This window comes from Abramis brama (assembly GCF_963993115.1).
Source record: "Abramis brama genome assembly, chromosome: 25".
Taxonomy (NCBI): Eukaryota; Metazoa; Chordata; class Actinopteri; order Cypriniformes; family Leuciscidae; genus Abramis; species Abramis brama.
Genome location: NC_139987.1, coordinates 25,952,707 through 25,971,957, shown reverse-complemented (window position 1 = coordinate 25,971,957; position 19,251 = coordinate 25,952,707). Strand labels below are relative to the sequence as shown.

The window sequence follows — 19,251 nt, the reverse complement described above, 5'->3', positions numbered from 1 at the left end:
TAGTAAGTACATGTAGTTGCATAATATTACTCAGTACTTAAATATATAATTACACTGTAACAATGACACCTTAAAATAAAGTGTAACCGTATTAATTTACAAGGCTGAAAAATATGAATATAGAGTTCTTATAGTCATACCGCCGAGCTCTGCCACCATATCATCTTATCATGAGAGGTAAACTCAAAACACTGAATCTGCATCTCTGCAAGCACACACACTTGAAACGACACACAAATACAGATAAAACACTGAAGTCTTTCCGCGTCCTCGAGCTCTGGCAGGAGAAGGCTGATGAAGCGACACTCGTCTGTGTTCATTTGCCTTCTCTTCACATTCATCACTCGCCGTGGCCTCTCAGAGAGGGTTGAGTGTGTGTGAGTGTGTGACGGAGAGCAAAAACATCAACACAACACACAAGGACTTACAAACGGTTTATCATTCTGTTGCATGGCTGTCAGGTGTGAAGGACTGGCTCATTGAACAAGTTTCCTCACAAAAAGGACATTTTAATGTCTATTATGTCTCTTTTCCTTACATATAAGAGAGATTCGGAGCTGTAAACACAAGCCCAGAATTATTACACATTACAAAAACAAACACTTGAAAACATCTGAATGCCTTTCAATAGATCAAGTGTCTGTATCTGCGCACAAACGCGGAAAAATTAATCAACTGGTGCCGCGATACTTTTAATCTTCATTTTCAACACTACATCTGTTGTTTTTGTTTTCCATTTCAAACCATACACACATCAATTTCGTTCTTGTAAAGTGTCTCACTTTAAAATACATGACACATGCTTTGACATTTTATATCTAACGCAGTGTCGTTCAGATGTTTTTAAATGTCTGAAGTGCACAAATATGTGCAGTCTTCTAACACACTGAAATAAATAACCTTGATATCTATATTGTCTAACCTAGACAGCGATGAGATTCAATAGAGAGGAAATTATGATTTTGCCAAAGTCTCCCGTGTATCAGATTTCTCTATAGGGTCTCAATCTGTTCTCAGATTTACTAATAAAACAAATTCTGCTATCAAAAGTCAGAGATTTCAATTTTACCTATAAAACATTTCTCAACAAATTCTATCAAGACTTAATTATCGAGACAAAGTCTTATAATTCATTCTGCACCATTTATAACTATATCATTCATTATTTCAACAATGTTATCAGACTTTGGTTTTTGCATGGATTATATAAAACTGACTATAAAATTGCATAAACGAGCATTTGAATGTTTGGGCTCGGTAAAAGAGTTTATGTTTTTGAAAGAAGTATCTTCTACTCATCAAGACTTCATTTATTGTGCAAAAAATATAGTAAAAACAGAAATATTATTACAATTTAAAAGAACTATTTTCCATGTGAATATATAGTCAAGTGTAATTTATTCCTGTGATCAAAGCTGAATTTTCAGCATCATTACTCCAGTCTTCAGTGTCACATGATCCTTCAGAAATCATTCTAATATGATGATTTGCTGCTAAATAAACATTTATGATTATTATCAACAGTTCATGTTTTTGTGAAAACCTTGATAAAAAATTCAAAAGGATTCTTTGATGAATAGAAAGTTTAGAAAGTACAGCATTTATGTGAAATAGAAATCTTTTTATAGCTACATTTTTTTTACTCGATATGAACAATGTAGATTGTTAGATTTTTTTTAAAGAAGCATCTGAGACAAAGTTTATACTCCATTAAGTCCCTGAAAGAGAAACTATACAAATTTTTTTTTCTTCTAGGGAAAGTCATAACTTCATATTTGTTTGTTTATTTGCGTTTTTATGAGACTTGTTTTGGCAGAAAAGCTCTGCAAACGAGTAAGGGGCAAAACTGCAGCGTTTCAGGCCTGTGAAGTCTGTGTATTTCAGCTGTTATTGTCCTCGCAGCACAAGTTTGCTGGCGAACTCCTTCAGGATTTCCACAACAAAACATCAGCTCGGCCCCACACCCACAACTTCCTCCCATTCTGTTCCAAAAGGAAGAACGGGTCTCTCCGATACGGCCCGCTCGTTCCCACAGACCTTCCTCGGAGAGATCTCGGACCCGAGCTCGGCACTTGTGGCGCTGGTTAGTTCAAACACTCGTCTCTCAGAAAGCTGATCACAAAGAAAACAATTTCACACATTTTGGTTTAGTAAAACAGAACCCATATTTCTGTTCTCTTCTCTGAGCCAAACGAGAAAGTCCCGCCTTTCTGTCTCCGCACAGCAAATGAAAAGTCAGCGCGCAGAAGACGGGCATCTGTGCATGCCGAGGTTAACGTTCCTCGCTGGGTTTGGGTTTTGCCACATGTGCTTTGGGCCGGGGAGGAGAGGATTTTGTGTGGTCAGAGCGAGACCAAACAGATGTACCACTCAAGTCTGAGCAAAAGCCTGTTACTCTCGGCTTCCACTGTTTATGAATGAGAAAAGGATATTTCAATATGCTCAGTATTCTCATGTTTGCATGATTACAAAACACTTACGACTAGAGCGGTTTAGATTGCATACATATGTGGGCCGTCCAGCTCAACAAAGTGATATTTTAAACATTACTTTTCATACAAAGCAACTTGTACACAAAGTTTGCAGTACAAACTTAAAGGGTAACTCTCGCCAAAATTGAACCTAGGCTCTTTTTGTTAATCTACCCGAGTCAAACTTTCGTGTAAAAGCACAATTAGAATGGAAACGCCACTTTTAAGATATTTCCGTTTTCGGTCAAAATGCCTTTTGAATGGGAGTGGATGGGGCACTTCTATGATAGCATCAAAATCGCTATTTTTAAAACACTAAGAAGTCTCGACACAACATGAAACTGTGCTCGAAGTATCACCAGGGGCTCTACACATGAACTCCAGCATTGAGAACATTGTTTGTGTACACAAAGTTTTACTAAAAAGAAAGGTTTTGTATGACTCACTTTATAGTTTGTGTTTGCAGTGGCTGGAATTTTGTCAGTCAAAAGTAGTCGATCTCCGAATGCAACGTGACATGAGGAGAGTAAAGATGGAAAGCTCCTAAAACTTGTTTCCATATAAATTCACAGATAATTTATTATCTAAGTTATCATGCTTTTCATTGAAATTACAAGTTCATGACATTTCCTCATATGGAGTCGGTTCATTACGTTCAGTGGCGGTTCTACATTGAATTACACCCTGGGCGAGACCCCCTTCGAGCTTTCCCCAGAAAACAAGACTTAATATCTTATGTCATTTTACTACTTTAGTAAAATAACGTTATGCATCTTTATTTAAGAAATGTTTGATATTTGGACTGGAAACAAGACAAAAATACTAAGTAAGAAAAGCATTTTTTGCAGTGTAATAACTGAACTTGTAACAGTTTTGTTGCAAAGCACAATATTATGGTGAAATTAGATCTCGTGTTTGAGTTAAAACCGAATTATTGTTAAGCATAGCAAGAATCATAGCAAAAAGGCTAACAAAAAAGAGTTATACCCACCAATTAATATTGCCCCTTCATTCATGACATGGATACCGTAATCATACAGAGAAAACATAGTTGCATACCTTTATCTTTCGCTCGTTTCTAAATTGGGCACCTGATGGCTTTTACCTTTCTTGTCCATCTCTTATTTGGCACTCGACATCGACAATCAACAGATTTCCCCTGACCCCCCCCATACCAACTGTCACTCACGACGAGTCACGACCAGAAGTCAAGACTAAACCAATTCACCTTGGTGTTGGTGACCAAGTAATCGTTTTGTATTACCTATTTTTATTAGCCATTCAGACAATTCAGAAAAACAATCATCTTCTCAGCAAGCAGGGGCGCAAATTTGCCAATTCCCCACACAGTGAAATGATAGATAATAGAAAACCGCTTCGCGGCACAGATTTATTTATTTTTTCTGCTCGTGCCGGCGGCACCGCCCCCCCAAAAATGCCGCCCCGGGCGATTGCCCGGTTCGCCCGTGCCAAAAACCGCTACTGATTACGTTGCATTCGGAGATTGACTACTTTTGACTGACAAAATTCCAGCCACTGCAAACACAAACTATAAAGTGAGTCGTACAAAACCTTTCTTTTTAGTAAACTCTGTGTACACAAACAATGTTCTCAATGCTGGAGTTCATGTGTAGAGCTCCTGGTGATACTTCCAGCACAGTTTCATGTTGTGTCGAGCCTTCTTAGTGTTTTAAAAATAGAGATTTTGATGCTATCATAGTCGTGCCCCATCCACTCCCATTCAAAAAGCATTTTGACCTAAAACGAAAATACAATCAATCTTAAAAGTGGCGTTTCCATCCTAATTATGCTTTTACACGAAAGTTTGAATCGGGAAGATTAACTAGAAGAGCCTAGGGTCAATTTTGGCAAGAGTTACCCTTTAAGAAAGGGTCATCAGATATGAGCAGGATTTCAACAACTCTACAGTTACTATGTCAAACCTGCTTAAGATTGAAGCTGCAACGTTTTTGTATTAGCAGAACCGAACCATTGGGCTACACACATCCAATACCAGTATGAGACATCAGGACTTAAACCACTACATACACTTCCACTTAATCCACGTTCAAAAGTCTGGGGTCAGTGAGATATCTGAATGCTTTTGTCTCTTCTGCTCACCAAAGCTGCATTTATTTTATTTATCATAAATACAGTAAAAACGGTAATATTGTGAAATGTTATGAAATAACTGTTTTCTATGTGAATATATTGTAAAATGTAATTTATTCCTATAATCAAAGCTGAATTTCCAGTCTTCAGTGTCACATGATCCTTCAGAAATCATTCTAATATGATGATTTGCTGTTCGAGAAACATTTATGATTATTATCAATGTTGAAAACAGTTGTGCTGCTTCAGATTTTTGTGGACTTTTTTTATGAATCTTTGATGAATAGAAAGTTCAAAAGAAGAGCATTTATTTAAAATAGAAATCATTAGAAATGTCTTTGCTGTGACTTTTAATCAAATGTGTCCTCGCTGAATAAAAGTATTATTTTATTTAAAAAACAGTGACCCCAAACTTTTGAAAAATTGTCTAACAACTTACAAAAAGACACTCAAATGTAAATGATGGCAAATAATATATAATTCGCCCTAATTCTAATTGCTGAAATGAATCAAACACTTATTTTTACACTTATTTTGCACTCAAGCTCACAAAAGAATAACAAAAAAAGAAGAAACTAACTCCCCAATGCTAATAAAACATCCAAATATCAGCCAATTAACCAGCAATGATTGAAGAATGTAACAAACACAGGTGATCTATTAAAAACTGGAATTAAAAAGTAATGATCCAGAACCACAACTCGTCACATAAAGCTAGTAAATAAAATCAGACATGCGTGTTTTGTGGCAACTACATCACTGAATCCATCTAATTAAACTCTCACTATAATTAATTTCCTTTAATACTGTATGCTTGTAGCTGTAAGAGCGCATATAGAATGGTAGATAAGCCTGTGAAATGGTGTTGTTTGCTAGTAAGTCCATCACAGCGAGCTCTTTCCCAATGCCAAGAGCACACGAGCTCCTGCCGCAAGGCCACGACTGAGATCATTTTTCAGACGCTGACTTTGCTGTGATGTTCTGCTGTGAGTGTCTGTTAACATCACAGCTGAGAAATGTTAAGCAAAGAGGCAATTTGGCAAAATCTCAAGCTCTCTGCTTGCTTTACCTGCAATGAATGCTAAAGAAACAAACACACAAATAAAGCACGGGCGATCTCTTTCTTCTCTGAGATGAGGAATAAAACAGTTCACTGCAAAAAAAAGAATTTTTACAAGTATTTTTGTCTTGTTTTCTAGTACAGATATCTAAACATTCTTAAATCAAGATACATTTACTTGAAAAATGTATCGAAAATAAGTGAGTGTATGCATAATACAAGAAAAAATATATAAAGATTATTTTTCTGACCCCACTTGCATATATTTTAAGCAAAAATTAAAGTTAAATTATCTGCAACAGAAGTTGCGATAGTCTTTTATTCCCTGTTGTATCGTATATCCAACTAAAAAGGCTTCTGGAACGAGAACAAATGTGGGCTGGGCTTGATTTTATCCGTGGGGAATTGATTGGATGGTTGGTGGATCTCATGTGAGTGACAGGTTGCCCCGCCCTCATCATCAGAGAAGAGAAGAGAGGATATTTTGATTAAAGATTATGAGGGATATGAATTTTAAAAAATGACATAGTTTATAATAAATAAATGCAATATTCCATTCAAAAATGAGAAAAAGTCGATTTCGATTACATTGTGACTTAAAGTCCCCCTGTAGTCAATAATTTTATCCCTTAAAACTCATCTGTGATCACCAAAATTACATATTTAAAAGTTTTTTCCTTGATGAAATGTCTTCATGCCTGATATCTTGAATGTAACTCAACACCCTTGCCTCATTTAGTATACACGGCTCTATGAATATGCAAATGAGCCCCGCCTCCACTCACTCACTCAGCTCAAAGATCCACTGGTTGACGATCACACGTTGATCTGATTGGTTACAAAGTAGTTTGTGACATCAGAAACACCAGCGATTTCAAAGCGTGTTTTTGAGACTGTCTTTGGTTCACTGCAGTTTTAAGGAGAAAATACTCAGCAATGGTGTCGACTTATGAATTTACACATGGTTTGTCTGAAAGCATATTAAAAACACCACATAGACATATAAACAACATTAAAAGCTTGATATTAACCTCAGGGGGACTTTAAAGAATCTGTGCTGGAAAACAAGACAAAATTCTCAGTAAGAAAATAGAACAACAGTGTATAAAGCACATGCCGGCTGAAGAACAACAGCGGAGCGTCTATGGAACGTTAATGATATGCAGCTCCGCCCACAAACTCACCTTCGGCCACTTAGGGTTGAGGAGGCGGGCTTTGACGGCGTCATCCAGGGCGGTCTGGTACTGGCCCAGTTTGAGGTGGGCGGCTGAGCGGTTGCTGTAAAGGATGCAGTTCTGTGGATCGGCACGCAGAGCTTCACCGTACAGCTTCACGGCCGTCTGGAAGTCTCCCAGCTGGCAGGACTCGTTGCTTTGCCGAACCTTCTCCATGAACTCTGCCTTAGTGAGTCCCGGGCCCTCGGATGCTGCGTGAACTGCCCTGCCCAGCGCTCGCGGTCCAAACAGACCAAACTGACCAGGAAGAACACACATCAGAGAGATGCATTAGAGGATTTAGATCTTTAAAGCTTTTTTTAAAATAAATTAATACTTTTATGCAGCAAGAAGGCTTTCAATCCAATATTTTTACTATTGCTTCTAACGCTTCATTTTTTTTATATCATGAGATTTTGTCCAAATGCATTCAACAGCAACAAAAAAAAAAATCCAATCCAATCTAAAATTAGAGGATTTAGATCATTTAACCTTTTTTTTAAATAAATTAATACTTTTATGCAGCAAGAAGGCTTTAAATGCCCATTTAAAATATTTCAAAATCCTTAAAAAAGTATCATGTTTTCTATAAAAATATGAAGCAGCATGGCCATTTTCATAATTGATGATAATAAGAAATGTTTCTTCAAATCAACATACTAGAATGATTTCTGAAGGATCATGTGACACAAGACTGGAGTAATGATGCTGAAAATTCAGCTTTGATCACAGGAATAAATTAGTTTAAAATATATTCACATAGAAAACAGTTATTTGAAACTGTAATAATATTTCACAATTTTACTGTTTTTATTGTCTGTTTGATCAAATAAAAGCAGCATTGGTGAGCAGAAGAGACTTTTTTCAAAAACATTTAAAAAAATCTTACCACCTCCAGAATTATTATATGATTTATTTACATAAAGTCTTAAAGGTACAGCAGCAAAAACAGTTTTGTTTTTGTTTAAAACATGTCAGAAAAAGGGTGATAAACTGCTTTTGGTGCATCTTGATTAACATTATAAGTGGACTTGAGTGCGAAAAGAACAAACATGACCCAGTTCATTAAAAGAGATGTTGACTCGTGTTCAGTTCAGTTGTGTTCAACATGTAGCAAAGCAGATTTGCAGGGTTTTAGGATTATATTGGCAGGGTTAAGCCCAAATGATCGCAGAAGAAACCTTTCTTCTTAATCTCCTTCAGAGTACTAAGAAAAAAAAAAAGAAAAGAAAAAAAAACACAAAGCTCAAATGTACATCCCTTATGAAAGGCTCTAAGAACAGAATGTCACCACAGCAAACACTATGACAGAAATACTAGATCAGTGTTTCCGAAACCACATTAGTGTGCTGTGGGAGGTTTTTCTTTACTCAAGAAACACTATGGGCCCTATTTTAATGATCTAAGCCCATGGTGTGCGCTAAGTGCCCTAAGCGTGTCCGAATCCACTTTTGCTAGTTTAACGACGGGGAAAATGGTCGGTGCTCCCGGTGCATGGTCTAAAAGGGTCGTCCCTATTCTCTTAATGAGTAATGGGTGTGTTTTGGGCGTAACGTGCAATAAACCAATCAGAGTCTCATCTCCCATTCCCTTTAAAAGCCAGCTGCACTCACGCCATGGCGGATTCGCTATTTATTTACATGGCGGAATTTGCAAGCAGAAAGACTGAACGCGTCTCTAGCGAGGAAACGGATCTGCTTGTGCACGAGGTTAAAGTGCGTGAGCAGACCATCTACAGGACAAAGTGCACGTGCGTTGTGGACCCGCCTACAGGCGCATATTACTACAAATGCATTTGCTATTTAAAAAACGTGTCGCAGGACGTGAAAATGATAACTGCGTCAGGCTGAAACTAACAAAACACACTTGCGTCGCGCCTGGCGCTGCATTGCACCGCGTGTATGATAGGGCCCTATGTCTATAAAGGCTAATGTTTTTTATATTTATAGAGCGGAGAACATTAGGTTGAAAACCAGCAGTTAGAATATTCTTTTAACTGTAACTGAGCCAAAAGAACGGTAGATCCCAGTCTATGGGGCCGTTTCTCCTCTCCCGGTGACTTTGAGTCGGATATCTTCAAGGTAACCAGGGCAAATATCCGAGCACACTAATATCTGAATGTAGGTTAAGTAATTAGTTGGACCAAAGCCTGTGTACCAAGCAGAGTCTATAGGGCTAGATGATATTGGTGGTAAAAAACTGACATTGCGATATTTCTGCGATATACCCTACCATTCAAAAGTTTGGGGTCAGTTCTAGAGATGCACCGATATAAAACTCTGGCCGATACCGATAACCGATAATTCTTTATAATTGAAAGCCGATAACCGCATAACGCTTCATTTTTGTCCAAATGCATTAAACAAGAAAAACTGAGGGCACGCATAGCTACAATAAACTTTATAACCTGTAATTTGATGAAAATGTAATGCGATGCACTGACGGTCGTTCCAGTGATGGACAAGATATCTCTGTAATTCGTTGGTCAAAAACCTCCTAACTCCACCTGAGCTTGGTTTTCATAAATGTTAATATTAATGACACATGCACGTGTCTGACCATATATAAATCCACAATACCAACTTTAATGAGACACTGTTAAATTTTTTTTTAAAATATGAGGTTTCTGCCTGACATATAAATTTGTTGTTTTATCATCACAAACAACATCATAGCTATTATAAGACCTTATTAATGTGTTCCTACCTGACTAAAGCTAGAGTGTGACATTAAATGTGATTACTACTTTTAATATATCCAGTTTTAATATACCATTTGAAGCAATGCTAGTTTGTGCAATTTGGTTATTTTAGTGCTTAGTGGTGTGCCGTGGGATATTTTACTATTCCAAACTGTGCCGTGGAAACAACAACAAAAAAATGTCTGGGAAACACTGTATAATACAAATGAAGTTATGCCTGAATATGCCTGATAAAAAAATATGCCTGATATCTGATATGATGGCTGATACTACAAATTTCAATTCAATTGTCAATGCATTTGTAGTGCTTATCACAATATACATATTGTTTCAAAGTATTGTTCCAAGATATTTATGTAGATGAGGAAGAAACCATGAGAGGAACCAAAACTGTACTCAATAAATACATGCACAAATAAATATTATTTTGAGGAAATGTAATCCATCTACACAAAAGTGTGCGGTCAGTGAGATTTTTTTATGTTTTTGAAAGAAGTCTCTTCAAGGCTGCATTTATTTGATAAAAAAAAAATACAGAAAAAAATAGTAATATTGTGAAATTTTGTACAATGTAAAATAATTATAATAAATGATTAAAATGTAATTTATTCCTGTGATCAAAGCTGTGATTTTCAGCATCATTACTCCAGTCTTCAGTGTCACATGATCCTTCAGAAATCGACAAAACATTAGTCGACAAGACGTCGGCTTAGATTAGAATATATTTATGCATTATATTTTTTATTTACAGTATATTGATAAATGCTAATTAACTGATATGGTCATGATTGTACATGTGCAAGAGAGACGCCTCGGATAGGTGAGCACAGCCAACGACATTGATGAATGTCTAATTCAAATAACTGCAAAGAAGAGCTTGATGGAATATGGGTCAAAATGGCTCATGACAGTTTATTGAGCTAAAACTATTTATTGCAAAATAATAACACATTCCGTTATATTGTGCATCAGGCCGCGCTCATTGTTTTGGCTGTGAGGTCGATTCCTCTGGGAGACACACACCAGTGGCTCCTGCTGACTTTAGAGAATTCAGGAAATTTATGACTAGCCACCTAAGAGCTTCACATCTGGAGAATTCCCAAGAGCGACAGGGAAAAACAGGGAGGGGATGGAGACGGAGAGAAAAAGCAAGAGAGACAGAGAGAGAGAGGGAGAGAAAGTAAAACGGCAGGCGAAGAAAGCAACTCCAGCCTGTAATCTCACACACAGGCCACACCCCTCTTCCCTTCTGCAGGAATTCTGGGATAGCATAGTGGGATAATTACTTCCAGAGAGGCCAAAAGGAAGAGCCGGAGCACTAGAACGACAGCATGAGTGAAGGAGAGGAACGAAAATGGACAGGGAGAGACACAGCGCATCAGTGGGAGGAAAACTGAGTGCAAAGAGTGGCAAGGAAATGTGAGAGGAACTGAATTTTGTACCAATTTACCAGATTAAGAAGCAAAACAGCTGAACGTCACAGAGAAATACAGAGAAAAATATATACTCAGCGACCTATGAGAAACTCTAAAGCAAGAAAATACGTTCAAAAAGAGAAACAACTTTCTTCAGTGTGTAATGTTGCTGTTTGAGCTTGAAAAAGCTCTGCAAAGTTACTCAGCACAAAGTTCTTCTCTATATCAGTGTCAGTGTTTCTGAACTCCCTGAAACGTCTCCATTGTAGTCTTGAGTTTCTTCCGGGAACGAACACGTCACAATATTCCTCATTTAAATAATTAATGCGCAGAATAAAGGGGCGGGGCCTGGTTGAGTTAGTTAGTAGTGTGTTAAACTGGCAGTTATGGTAAGGGGCGGGACATTTCCCAAACACACTCGAAGCGCTCGACCAATCACAACACACTGGTCCAGCCGACCAATCAGAGCACAGTGTGCTTTTCAGAAGGAGGGGCTTCATAGAGACAGGAACTAAACAGAGCGTTACTGACAGACTGTGAAGAGAGGAGCTGCAACAATGCAGAATATGAGGGAAAATAATGTGTTTTGATCATTCAAGCATGAAAACTTATTCTAGTAGACTTTGAAAAAGGGTATAGGTCCCCTTTTAAAGTCGACATGAAATCAAAATTGACCCTATTTACTTTATTAGTGCATATTACTAGTCTTGTGGTGAACAATTAATCCGTGCAAGTTAATACACAGAAAAAAAATTGTTTGCCGTGGTAATCTTTAATCAAAATCTGAAAAGTTACTTCCGGTCTGGAATGGCGTTCCTTCTCTGATGACGTCAGTTTGACGGCTTGGGTTGAAAACACTAAACCACTCCCCTCAAACCGCTCTGCTATGAGCAGAGATGGAGAGGAGGAGCGCTAGAGTAAAACCCTGCCCTCTGTTCAATATTCCATTTCACTTGGAAATACGTCACAACACTGGAGAGTCGTTTGCAACTTCCGGTTCACGGGGACTTTAAGGGTGCTTTCACACCTGCCTCATTTAGTTCGGTTGAATCGCACTAGAGTTCGTTTTCCCCATTGGTGCGGTTCGTTTGGGCAGGTGTGAATGCAGCAATCGCACTCGGGTGCGCACCAAAAGTGGACCAAACAAGCGTACCGAGACCTCCTCAAAGAGGTGGTCTCGGTACGCTTTCAAACGAACTCTAGAGCGGTTCATTTGTGGTGAGAACGTGATCCGACCTCGAACAGAACCAACTGCCAAAGAACTGCACATTTTTGGACTAAACCAGCTGCCGTAGTCATGAGTCACTGTTAAGCAACATCAGAGAATGTCTAATAAGGGGAGAAGTTCCACTCTCAGTAAACTTCCGGCTTCTGAACTGGTTGCAGCTCACAGGACGAGTGCAGAATGAATGGAGGTCTATGGACTATACCCCTCAAAATCCACTTTTCTCAGGATATATTTTTTTGTCTAGTAATTTGAATGTTGTATTCGAAAGGAGATGCAAAGAAATTACACATTGCTGGGTGTTAGATTTTTTAGAGTCACTTATTTGGTTTAAAAAGTCTTTTAAAATGTCAATGACGTCATACACATCGTACGACCAGAGATACTGCTTTACGGCAATCCTTCAGTCACTTTGGTGCTTTCGCGCTCTGCACTTTCTTTTCTCTCGAGGCATCGACAACACAGCTGACACAGGTAAACACACGTGCTAGAAGAGTTTTTGTTTTGTTTGTTTCTGGTCCCGCTTCGGATGCCACGATGCCATCAAGCGGTATCTCTGGTCGTAATCAGTCCTTCACTGACCAATCAGCGTTCATTAGCAGAATGCTAGCGTGTTATGGGCAACAACAACTCAACCTGTAAGAAATCGAAAGGACATAAGTACTCGTTCATTCAACTTTCGACCTATAACCCATGTTGAACTTGCAAAGCCTACAATCAAATCTGAGATTTCTCAACGGCAATCGGATGAAAGAGACAAATTTAGCCGTCTAGCCCCATAGACTCCCATTCATTTTGCACTCATGGGTGATCGCCCCCAGTGGAACTCTGGTGGAACTACAACCAAAATTCAGTACAATAGGACTTAATAGGGAGTGGCCAGGCTCTCCGTAGACGGGCTCTGGCAACATTAATGCACGCCTCCTGCTGAAGTGTCTTGCGATGCGCCTTCGACGCGTGCAGTGCATTAAATCATTATTTTCAAGCCGCATCCTCTCTTCATTCTCCAATGTTATTGTTTGCCTAAAGTGGTGTAGACAAACTATATAATAAACTATGACCAGGGATACAATCAGCACACGCAGTCGTCTCTCCATAGTAAAAAGTGTCGTTGTCACGTGCCTGCATTTTGGTTCGTTTCATCAACTCATCAACTGATCCGGACCAAAGCAATCAGTGTGGTGTGAAAAGGAACCAAAACGCCTGAACAACGCTACAAAGTATAATTTTTCGGCCTTGGTCCGGACCAAATGAACCGAACTACAGATGTGAAAGCACCCTAAGGCATAATTTACATGCCTATGTAATAAGTACTCAAAAACATTATGCTTCCTTTCAAAATACCTTCTTTTAGCCAAATCTAAGGCAGTATCACATATATCCTTCATCTTATCCTTAAAACAACTTCAATCCCAGAACGCCCTGCAATTAAGCTCAATGAAAACATTAATCTAGGATGTCAAACACTGTTGATGTTGATTCCAAATTTCGGTAACACTTTAGTTTAGTCCAATTCTCACTATTAACAGCTTATTATCATGCATATTACTTAGATATTGGCTGTTTATTAGTACTTATAAAGCACATATTAATGTCGTATTCTGCATGATCATATTCTACATCCCTTAATCCACCTAATACCTAAACTTAACTACTGCCTTACTAACTATAAGCATTAATTAGGAGTTTATTGAGGCAAAGTTAGTTAATAGAGAAATAAAGTTAAAGTTAGTTAGTTAATAGAGAGAATTGAACCCTAATCTAAAGTGTGACTCAAATTTCATTCAATACTGGAAAGTAATGATAAAAAATACTAATATATAACCCAATACTGTGTGTGCCGTGTATTTAAGTTTACTAGAATATAATGTTGTTAGCTTAGTAACACATTCACAACAAACTGGAATCAATTATGGGTCGAGTCAAGAGTTTCATGTGTGGCACACATTATGAAGTGAACTCTGATTTTCACCTGATGGACAAAAAAATGGATAGAAATAGCCTTACAATAAAACCAATACACCATATAAATGACCATAGCAGCGACTTTAACGCTGAAAAACAAATATATTATACACTGATGCAATTTTGAACCTGTGTGCCTTATTTTCTGGAAAATAGTGTATGTTTTATATATAATATACAGTATGTTTTATTGATATATAAATATAAAAAACATTATTGCTTTAAAATAGTCACACAATGACACCACTTTCAACTTTAAAGGGATATTTCACCGCTGGAAAGATGAATGTGTATTTAAATCGGGTCATTTATGTAGTAGAAATGTGAAATTATTTTAGAAGTTGGTGCCTTCTAGACTGAGAAAAGCCATTTTTGGCTCATGTGGATGAAAGACAACAACTCCCAGAATGCACTTGCTTCGCTGCCCTACGAGGACACTCCCAAGCCACGCCTACCGGTTACAGAGGGCAGTATCGGGAGAAATGATACAGCTAGGCTACTAATCGACTCGAAACTGAAAAGACGGCGTTTTATCGTGAGATCCCCCTATGGGCGGGTTGAAGACATGCGGGACGAGCTCCTCCTACTGGCTGGAGTCTCTCGCCTCTGGACTAAAAAGCCTCTGATGACGATAAATGACGATTTTTGCATCATCAGAGGTTTTTTTCCAGACACACAATACAGAAATCTCTCGTCTCAGGGGGACATGAGGGAGGGAAGCACGGTCACTCGAAAATACTACAGGGTTTCTACTGATACAAAGCTTAATGCTAATCAGTGATAAATGTTTTGCACTATGATTGTCATTTCTAACATTTAGTTCCCTGGTGTGGTTTGAACTTGCTTAATTGTTTTTAAGCTTCAGGAAAGTCTGTTAAAACCTACCTCCACCCCATCCAGGGCCAGACACAGATAACAGCGTAAGGCGTATTTATGTTGGCCGCTGTCTATATGGCAGATAATGACAGCCTTGGTGGAGGTCACTCTGAACAGACAAATGTGTCCGCACCAGCGCAGAGATGGAGCCGGTGGTCATCTTCATCTTCAGCTGAGACAACAGACCTCACAATGTTGATCAGCACCAGAACACGTAACATATGGAACACATGTTCAACTCCAACTTCATTCAACAGGCCAAAAATAACAGCTGTAAACTGACCACACACATAATAATGGAGTCATGCTCCAGTATTCAGTGATCTCCGGACACAGACTAATTCCATTAGTGTCTTGAACGACTTGATTGATTATCATTGAGTCTAAACGGCCAGAAAATATCAAGACGGCACCAAATCTGAGCTCATGTTGGTCACAACCCAAACCAGAACTGTCAAATAATAGCGATCTTGAATGTCCAATCCAAGCTGCAAAAATGTCTTATTTTAAACTTTCTGACATGAAACAAATATTAAACCACATGAACTCCCACATTTACACATCAGTGTAGCCGATTTGGTGTTCAGAAATAAATGGTATAGAAATGAAATCTATTTTTATTTACACTACTATTGAAAAGTTTGGGATTTTTTTAATGTTTTTGAAAGAAGTCTCTTCTGCTCAGCAAGGCTGCATTTATTTGATTAAAACAAACAGGAAAAAAAAACAGTAATATTGTAAAATGAACAGTTTTCTGTGTGAATACATTTTAAAAATTCAATTTATTCTTGTGATCAAAGCTGAATTTTCAGCATCATTACTCCAGTCACATGATCCTAATATGCTGATCTGCTGCTCAAGAAACATTTCCTATTATTATCAATGTTGAAAACAGTTTTGATGTTTCAGATTTCTAGTATAGTATTCATTTCTTTAAAAAAAACAATCAATGATTCTAAACTTTTGAATGGTATAAGAAAAGGTTCTAAACAGAACCTCATGTATAGAACCTTTTAGGTTTCCATCGTGGATTTAGGCTAGTTTTAATTAAATGTTATGAATTACACAGCTCGTAAACATACTTTATCACTAGAAAAAATTTAAATAACCTGTTAAACATGACAGTATTATGCAATCGTTTAAGACATTTGTCTTTTTATGGCATAAAGCGTTCTTTAAAGGAACACTCCACCGTTTTTTGAAATAGGGCTTATTCACCTTCTTTCATACATTTAGATAGGTGGGCAAATGCATTTTTGTCTCAGTGCATGCATTGTTTAAGTTTGACAGGGTCGGCGCTAGCTTAGCTTAGCATAATGAATGGAATCCTTTGTTGCCAGCTAGCATGTCCTGAGTAAAAGTGATATAAAAAAAAAAAAACCCCACCTAATTACTTCTTGTGGCCTGCGTATTCACAACGAGTACAAATAGCGATGCAGATTAACACTAGGCGATTTTCCTAGGCAGATTGAATCTGCCATTTAGAATACATACGAGCGAGTCGCTCGAATGGCGGCAGCCATGTTGCGCCTCCATCTTGAAAATACATTAGCCAAAGAGGGACATACCTGGAAATTCAAGCTTCGCCTTTCGTGTTTTTACACTCAGTGGCACCGTGACGAATGCGAGGGGGAGATTACTCGCGACTGCCGGCAGATTTGAAATAATACGGCCGCCGTAGGAGTTAAAACGCCCTCGGAATGGGAGGGGCTAGAAAGTAATATTCAGTTGGTAGTCATAAACAATTTCACCGCTAGATGGGAGAAAATCCTACACAGTGTAGCTTTAATAAATTTTGTTTTAATTTTAATTAAATGGTATGAATTACACAGCTTGTAAACAGACTTTATCACTAGAAAAAAATTGAAATAACCTGTTAAACATGACAGTATCATGCAATTGTTTAAGACATTTGTCTTTTTATGACATAAAGCGTTCTTTAAAACTGAGTCGAGAACCCTAGGGTTCTATATAGTGTAAGTCTATAGGTGTCATGCACGTTTTAGAAATGATTGTGAAGGCCAAGTTCTCCAGCTTTCTCCAGGTTTTATAGACCTCTTTGGAATAATCTATAGCAAAACAGGACATTAATGCAATGCAGCATCATTAACAATGATGTTCCGGCCCTAATGATCAATAATCTGACCACGGTTTGTGCACCATCATAAACACAGGTGCCAGAGACCCTATAGGGACAATGCTTTAAAAGCATGGTGATAACCCAGTGTGTGTTTGTTATTAACAGCACAGGGTCGGCCAGAGGTCGGCAGGACTCCAGATTGTCCAAGAGTGCTGTATAAATTGTTCTCCCCTCCTGCCGTACTGTTCTTCTGATCAGTGCTCACTTTAAACTGGCTTAAACTCAAACTACTAAACTAGAGGCTAACATCAGCATGCAGACAACAAGGCCTTTTACCCTGTCTGAAGCCAACATGTGACACACACACTCATACAAACACAGAGAAATCTAGTTGTGGCCCTCGAAACTAAGAGTGAATCTCATGAAATCTGTCACTAACCAGTGTTGTTCATGTTCATTATTTTAAAATTAAAAATGTAAATCATTAATTGAAACAAAGCTGAAATAAAATACATACAAAATAAATATTACATGAAAAAAAAGAAAAAAAAAAAGAAAAAGTAAAGTAAAAGTAAAGTCTTACCTAATGAGAATTATTTGGAGAGCATACATGTGCAAAAATATATAAATATATTTTTAAATAAAATAATTCATCTAAAAATGATTAAACTTAATAATTCAATATAAAAAAATATTTTGATTTTGGAGTAAAACGTGACCCGTTGTGGTGAGATTGGCCCAATAGTTTGACACACCAAACTAAGTTGATCCCTGCGTCCTGCTGTTTCCACGTCTGTCTGCCCGTTCCTGATCCCAGCCTCGTCTCGAGCAGGTCAGGGGGCTGAGGCGCATTCCTGGGAAAATGAAAACAAGCCTCTCCTCTGGCAGGCATCAGGCAGCGGCTGGAGAAGCTGATGCCCGCTCAGAAGAGCCCGCGGGGCGTCGAGTCGACACACTATCTGCCTGTCCAACAGCTGTCTCCAGCCTTCTCCTCTGCCCAAACCCTTTCCAAACATCTGAGCATCTCACGAACATCTAAAGACTCTGGTTATACAGTAAAACACAGTAGTGCCAAAAGCAGCAAACGCTGTGCTATAAACACCAGCTTATCTAGCTTAACCAGCCAGATTTACTTGTGCACCTAACACCAGCAAACCAGCCAGAACAGCTTTAAACCTCATGGGTTGCAGGTCTGTTCTGATTTAGTGAATGCAAATGATAAACCGCAACTAACGATTAGCGAACCAACTAGCGATTTGGCGCTGTCTGTTAAACCTTTGACAAGTATAGGATCTCAGTGAACATTCAGATATGTGTTGGCGCTGCCGCTGACCCATAGAAAGAAGATCTCATGTATATGAAACCGCTTCACACACAGTCTTTTCAAATAAATATTGTATAAATGACATGGTTACGGCAGTAGGTGGAGACCAGATTTATCATTAATTCAAGAGATTCATTCAAAAACACAGATTCATCGAATAATGAAACAAGTATTAATGAGTGAGTCATTGAATCCTTCATTCAAAACAATTATATATCAAAATTATTTAAAAAAAAAAATGTATAGACTGCAGCAATTAACATTTTGTCAAAACCTCTAGTACATTATATAGAGATAGAGATCATGATTCTCCCACAATTCTGAATAGACAACACAACAAAATAAAATATAGGCCCATTTTATTTTGTTGTGTTGTCTATTCAGAATTGTGGGAGAATCATGATCTCTATTTTAAACAAAAATCATGATATTTCAGGCATTGGTAAATTTTGAGATTTTGCTCTTAACTTGTCTTCTTTCAGACTAGTGGAAAGAAAATATTTAAAAAAATACACATTTAACTTTATTTTATTACACTTCATCTATTTTCATATAGATTTGGATTACAATACATATCTTCAAAGACTCCTGCACTTTGTACGAAATCTCCACTTCAGCAGCATTTACATACACCTGTTATGAAAAACAATTTTAATATTGCATTGGCTCATGTAACAGTCCTGAAGAAAAAAAAACATAGTTTGGCCAACAGATGCATATTCTCTAATAATGCATGATTTTTGCAATCAGGATGCATTAAACACTTCCTCTCGTTTATAATGCAAGGAAGGAATTTTATTTTGGGAAA

General features: G+C 37.9%; 1 protein-coding gene across 2 annotated transcripts in view; it reads right to left on the bottom strand.

The window, feature by feature from the left end:
* The window catches only part of ttc28 (tetratricopeptide repeat domain 28), a 301,508-nt gene that overhangs the window by 278,955 nt on the left and 3,302 nt on the right, over positions 1-19,251 (bottom strand). For both annotated transcript variants that reach the window (XM_084105072.1, XM_084105073.1), the window contains exon 2: positions 6,828-7,115. In XM_084105072.1, coding sequence (XP_083961198.1) covers positions 6,828-7,115 — 288 coding nt within the window. The remainder of the gene's footprint in view (positions 1-6,827; positions 7,116-19,251) is intronic.